The 6,940-nt window shown below is 35.3% G+C and overlaps 1 protein-coding gene across 1 annotated transcript; it reads left to right on the plus strand.

Annotated features, from left to right (window-relative positions):
• Positions 1-191: 191 nt before the first annotated feature.
• Positions 192-6,830, plus strand: LOC121984250 (coiled-coil domain-containing protein 25-like). Its single transcript, XM_042537090.1, has 6 exons — positions 192-685; positions 2,989-3,116; positions 3,212-3,315; positions 5,519-5,606; positions 5,895-5,956; positions 6,193-6,830. Exons 1-6 carry the CDS (start codon positions 573-575, stop codon positions 6,343-6,345), a joined length of 648 nt encoding a protein of 215 aa, XP_042393024.1. The 5' UTR covers positions 192-572; the 3' UTR covers positions 6,346-6,830.
• Positions 6,831-6,940: the final 110 nt, after the last annotated feature.

Here is a 6,940-nt window from a genome sequence, read left to right on the forward strand (position 1 = left end):
AATAATTTAATTGATATATCCAAAAAATTGTCTAACTCAAAATTTAGTATTTTAGAAATTACTAACTCATGTAATTCAATTATAAGTATAATTTTTAAATTTATCAAGTATACTGCCACTTGCCACATTTACCTCCGAATTATTTTTTAAAATTAATACAGAATAACCTTTTTCGGCTTAAAATAATTCTCTATCACCGCCATTTCTGCGGATTCTTTTCAATCTCTTATTCGTTTGTGTCGCTGCCGCTTTGTGTTGAATCTTATTGATAGGGAAGAACAAATTCTTCCCAATTCCTTCTCATCCCCAAACCTCCACGAAACCCTATTCCCGATTGATTCCATTGGCCTGACCTCCCTTGGCCGAATTCGATTCGCCTACGCGACCCGGAAGTGATAAATCTCTGCCCCTTGAGACCCGGATACCCTAATCTTTGCACCGTTGTTCAAATCGTTACTTCGATTTTAATTCAAGAGCGGCGAGAGGGTAGGTTAGGTTGCCAGATTACCTTTTTGTTTTGTTTTGTTTTGTTTTGTTTTGCAGGTAACGAGGATTGGAAGCTAGAGGCGAGGATGGTTTTCTACTTCAAGGCCCGCCCGGATGTCGGGGACTACACCATCTTCATGGGGTTAGACAAACACGAGAACGAGGAGCTCATCAAGTATGGTTTCCCCGAAGACATTTGGTAATTACCTTTTTCCATAGTGCTGATTACTTAATCTTGTAGTCGATGTTTCAGGATATATCTATTTGTTGTCTTCTTCTCAAATTCCAATGTTATTGCATATTCATAGTCGATTGTGAGTTTGTATCCGTAGTCATTCTTTGTCCAGCCTGTTGTCATGCCAATTGTTATTCTACATTTTATCTGTTGTCTGCATGGTAATTTGTTTCAGTACATAACTTTTCCTGTACGGACCAAATCTTGCCAGTCATATAAATTTAAGAGAATTTGAGGATTATCAAAATGGAGAATTGAATTAGATGATTCTACTATGGTCACAAGGATAGGACTGGTCCATGCGCAATTGGGGTTCAGCTTATTTGGTGTTTTGGTTCATGTCCATCTTCTAAGGGGTTTCTGCTTTGATCATTGTCTAGTGCCTTTTAACTTTTCTTACTATCCATGTGTTGTAAATTCTAGGCTCCTGGTGTCGAAGTACATAAGGTTAGGACCAAACATGTTCAACCGTCTAGTCCCTGATATGAAAACAAATCTTGTTAGGGGGTGAATTAGGAAATTAACTGGTATACCTTCTTTGCCTAGTAGTATGTAGATCCGTAGGCTAAACCTAATCCTCTGAAGTCATTCTCAATTAGTGATCCTTACCGAAAAATTTGGCTTCTCATCTCATTCTAACTTTAGTTTGGTAGCTAATTGTTGTTGATTAAATTATGTGTGCTTCTTGAGTTAATGAGGACCGAGACAAGATGTGAGCAAATGATGGCTGACTCTTGCATTAGTTGAGATTAAGAGTCCCTTTGATGGCCATTATTGAATATTTGAGAGCCTTCTTGAGCATCTACTCCATCTGACATGAACAAGCAATTGCGCTTGTTCTCCCATGAGAATGGTTCATCAAAATTGAGGAAGAGACTTCTTGCACATTGTTTGACCATCTCAAATTGTTCAAGCATCAGATAGATAGTTTTTTTTTTTTTGCCTTAAGTTCTTGCAGTGTTGTCATTTCGTTAGATCTCTAATATTTTTTGTTCATAGAAGCAGGCAAGACGTGGGACACTAGTGTGATACTTTGGATGATGTGCCTTAACATTTATTTGTAGGTGTGGCAATAGCCTAGAGGCGAAAAGGTCCACCTCTTAGTTGGTTAGTAAGGGTCCTACATAAGTAAGCACTCGAACTAGCACAGGTTCTCATTGACTGAGCATGTATGTCGGAGCTTGGTTAGTTCTCTTAACATCCCATCTTGATCTGGTTGTTTGAAGTGATTGTAGCAGAGCTCCTTGAATTATTTCCACCATTCTCAATTTTTAAGAATCATAGTTGTGCATTTCCTTATAATTGGTAAGAGATGATGTTAATTTTTTCATATTTATTTCCGGTGTATGAAGAAGAGACCACACCATAATAACCATGTGAACAGGTCTTCTCCAATCATATTAGTGGAGTCAAACCTCGGGGCTTGATGTTACAAATTTACAATCACTAGGGGAGGCACTCCTAGGAGAAAGGGTTCCCTTCCTCAGTTTCCTTGATTGCCCTCTGATGCTTATGGTCCATTGGAGCCTTCATGAACTGATATTGTCGTCTCTTATTAATGTAGAGGTCTAAAGGGCCTACAAATCCGGGGTTATTGTCAAGACTTGGGTGGCTAACCTTGCACTTTCTTCTTGACCCTTGGCTCATTCTTCTTTTAGTTCCTCCATAAACTCCAGCACGCTTAGTTGGAAATTGACACCCATGGCTATCTCTGATACTAAGTTGTTGTGGACACGAGCTTAGGAACAAGTTTACAGGCAATTGAGCTTCAATTTGAGCTCAAAAGTGGGAGCAGTGATCTTTGGTTCCCCCTTGGAAGCCAGCGTAACTAAGTTGCAAGAAGAAGAGGTGGCCGGCTAGATGCACAAAGTGTAGAAAGAGAGAGACCAAGGGAAATAGACAGAGTTAGAAGAAGATAATTTTATTGCTTCCATTATATCATTATGCTGCATTTCCCCTCCTATAAAGTAACTTATTCAATTTGGTTGCAATATTTTTGCTAACTAATGAGAAGCTAATTTTTTGCAAACTATTTTTTTGTTGCTTTGTCTGGTTGGTTGCTATTAGATTGGTTACTGTCCCATCTTTTCTTCCATCCTTCTTAAGTACCTCTTTTATCAAATTCTTTGAAGAATACCATAGACATTGTAGGCTTCTATGGTTCCTTTGTGGTGCTAGGATATGATGGTTCAATTTGGCTATCTTTCCAAGAAATTAATGCTCCTGCAAGAATATCAAATTCTTACTGAGTGTCATTATGAGTGTAGGTTTCACGTAGACAAAATGTCTTCTGCACATGTTTATTTGAGATTGAACAAGGGCCAGACTATTGATGATATAAGTGAAGGTTTATTGGAAGATTGTACCCAGCTTGTCAAAGCTAATTCAATACAAGGTAAATATATAATAGAAGAATATTGTCTTTCCTTTTCTGTAAAATTTTAGAAAATATGTTACATTTATTTTATAATCCTGTGTATTTCTCTGTAGGCAATAAGATGAACAGCCTTGATGTTGTTTATACACCATGGTATAATTTGAAGAAAACCCCTTCCATGGATGTTGGCCAAGTTGGTTTTTACAATCCTAAGATGGTAAAGCTACATATTTGTGCTCACTTGATGGCTGTATCTTTCTCAATATTATATGTTGGCTTGCATGGAATTTCAGTGTTCTTCACTTACAAAGTTTCATCTGAAATGATCAACTTAAAATTTACATTTTGCAAGCTGAAGTGTTTATTACTCTAGTAACCATTTGGATCTAATAGTTTATGATGCACTCTTCAGCTATAGTCACACCATAGCACCTCATCGTGTTCCTTTCATTGAAATGAAATGAGATTTAACGTAAATTTATTGGATTTGTGTAGTGAGATAGAGGCCTAGGATATGATCTAATGCAATGATATTAGTGGCCTCTTGGCTACTTTCGTAGGCGGCTTGGTAAGCCAGGGCTAGGCTAGATCGCATCAAGCTTATCCTAGGTGAGCACCTTTCAAAAGCATGCAGCACCTCACTCTAGGCACTCAACTCTTTAAGGGCACCTCTTAATGCAAGGAAAATAATGCTTTTTTTTTTCTATATTGCCCTTGAGGTTCAAAATCTTGAGCTGTGCATTCGTGTAGAAGTTTTGGTCTTTGACTAGAACAATATTGTTTTGATAGTGTGCCAACGCTTTGATGTACCGTGCTGGCGGCAAATTAGAGGTGGAAGGAGGAAGGAGATAAAGATGACCAAAAAAAAAAGATTAGACAACTATATACTTGAGTTTGGAGTTTGTGTTACATATTTCTTATACAATTTTGATATTATATATAGACACAAGCTAAAAATAATAATAATATTATGATGCAGATTTAAAGATTCTATCTTTTTTTAAAGTTATTTTCCTCTTTTGTATTTTTTTGATTTTTGAGTCAGTAAGGGTTTTTAGGATTTTGAGTCTGTTAAGATTTTTCTTTCTATAAGGATTTTTTCTTTTTATTAAGATTGTTTTTTCTTTCTTTTGCATCTTAGGATTTTGAGTCTATTTAAATAATTGTTTAGTTGATGCTAAAGTAAGTTTTTGAATGAATAATATTTTTGTATGTGCCATTTTTTTCTATCGTCCCAATTTCCTAGTATTCTTCCGGATCAACAAGTTTTAGAAGATTATTTCCGATATTCCTATTTGAACCATGGGAATGAATACAGCTGGCAAGATAATTGCTATCCTGTCTAGCGTTAGTTGATATTATTCATTCAAAAACTTTCTTTGGCATCAACTAAACAATTGTTTAAATAGACTCAAAACTCTAAGATGCAAAAAAAAAAAAAAAAAGGAAAAATAATCTTAATAAAAAGAAAACAAAATCCTAATAGAAACAAAAAAATCTTAATAGACTCAAAATCTTAAAAACTATAAACGGACTCAAAATCAAAAAATGCAAAAGAGGAAAATAACTCTAAAAAAAGATGAAATCTTTGGATCCTCCTCCATCACATTATTTCAATTCATCTTAACTTCTATTGTAGCATCCCATTGGATGTTGAATGTTGGCATAAGACAATATTCATTAACATGATTGACATAATGATATAAGAGATATTGTTAGTGCCAAGTAATATTAAGTTCTAGTTATTCATGGGAATAATATGTTTCGTATCACATGATGTGGTACGAGATTTCAAATCATGATTGCCCTTTTATTCTTTAGTGTTATGATAGTAATTTCTAGAGATTCGTAGTGATGATGAAAAGATACTAAACATGGAAAGGAGAAAATAAAATGTTATTAAGCAAGGACTCATATAAGATTACATGGTAAAAAGAAAGGTTTTCTTAGCTATGTCTATTGTTATAATGTCTATCAGGGTTTTTGTTATGATGCATCCACAAGATGAATTTTTTACTTAGTACACATTCAAGGTATGGGAGAAGATGGACACACCGAGTTTCGACTCCAAGACCTCATGTGACAACACCCATGTCTTAACTACCGCACCGCCACAAGGGGACCTTTTAGCACCATTTTATGTACTATGCTACATTAGATTCTTCCAATATTTTTTTCTTGATCTGCAGTTGTCTATTTTGTATTTTAATTTGATTTTGTTTTGATCTATTCTGTTCAACCTAGTTTTTTTTTTCCTTCTTATCCACAATTACCCTTTTTGATAGACTGGACTATGGAGATGGTTATATTGTAATTGTGATTACATTTGTTTGTTATTTGAAATGAAATTTGGTTTGATATGTCTGTCTTTGTCTTCCTTCTTTTGAAATCTCTGTAACTGGCCTTGTTTATTCTGATAGGTTAAGACAGTCAAGGTAGAAAAACGCATAAATGAGGTTGTTAACAGGTTGAACAAGACCAAGGTTGAGAGGAAACCAGACTTGAAAGGTATCAATTTGCAGTTGAAATTTTTGGGTAAATATGAAAACAATAGACATTATATTCATTAATATGATATAATTATAAGTTGAGAGACTTAGCTTATATTGCAAGCATGGCTGAGATTGCACTTTGCAAAACATTGTTATTTGAATTTTTCTCTTTTCCAGACTCTCATTGTATTTCATTTGAAGTGCACAGTAGAAGAGAATCACTTGTAACTAGCTTTTATATTCCATTCCGGTACATATATTGGTATTTTGTTTGAGCTTGACAATTAACTTTCTTTGTTTGAAGCTGAGAGAGAAGCTATCAATGCTGCAGAAAGAGCAGAAAGGAAGGCCCAGCTAAGGGATAAAGTGAGTTGTTTTTCATGTTTAATGAATAAGCGCATTTTGACGACATACTTAGGAAATTGTTAATTGGGGACAATAGGCAGCTCTATCAAGTACAGCTAGGTTTCTTCTATATTCATGAGGTTCAATTTGTGCTATGAATTATCTTATTCTGCATGAGTGACTAAAGAATGTTTGGAACATTACTTGTTATTTGAAAAATCTATTTTCTTCAGCCCCTCGTTTTCATGGTCTTGCAGAAGAAGAGGGAAGAATTGCAGAAGCTTGAAAAGGAAAAACAAGCAGAGGTAAGAAGCTACAAGAGTCTGATGGTCTCTGAGAAGATGACATCCAACAAGCAGATTGCATCTGCTAATAAATCCCTGCAAGAACTTGAAGATGACTTCATGTGAGCGTTGACAGAAAACTGTTGGTTGATAGAAAAGTTGAAGCTTTTAAAGATCTGCTTGATCACTCTGGAGATGAATTTTGTGATTCCGGTCTACTCCAAGACTTTCATTCCCTGGCGATGAAGCCCTCACTGATCATTCATCGAACCTGTAACTGTACTACATGGTTTCATGGAATGTGAAGAGATAGTTGGAACTCTACCAATATTCTGATCAGTAATATTTTTGATAGCAGCATGCGACCAATTGGATTTGCAAAATTATACCGTTACATTTGTACTTATTTTTCTATTAGACTGTACTTGATGAGAAAACTATGCTTCATACTGGGAATCAAGCTGTGTTTGTGCATTCATATGAGAATAAGTTATTTATCGAAATTGAATTTGTTTATTTGATCAAAGGATGATCAGCACATTGCTTCATACTGTCCGGTCAAGTGCAAAGCAAGCCCCATTGATACGTCAGTGTGATTAGTCTTTACATAATTCTGTCATGTTGTTTATTTTTTATTTTATTTATTTTATTTTGTTTTAGTTGGTAAATCCGTTCTTCGAATGATTAATATTGTACGGATATTTTTCACCATCGGTTATCA

This window comes from Zingiber officinale, chromosome 5B (genome assembly GCF_018446385.1).
Source record: "Zingiber officinale cultivar Zhangliang chromosome 5B, Zo_v1.1, whole genome shotgun sequence".
Classification (NCBI taxonomy): Eukaryota; Viridiplantae; Streptophyta; class Magnoliopsida; order Zingiberales; family Zingiberaceae; genus Zingiber; species Zingiber officinale.

Bases quoted from the DNA above. Each gene is read 5' to 3' on its own strand.
- LOC121984250 (XM_042537090.1), top strand. From the start codon at position 573: ATGGTTTTCTACTTCAAGGCCCGCCCGGATGTCGGGGACTACACCATC. The intron at 686-2,988 runs GTAATTACCTTT...TTATGAGTGTAG, and splicing joins GGTTTCCCCGAAGACATTTG to GTTTCACGTAGACAAAATGT. The intron at 3,117-3,211 runs GTAAATATATAA...ATTTCTCTGTAG, and splicing joins CAAAGCTAATTCAATACAAG to GCAATAAGATGAACAGCCTT.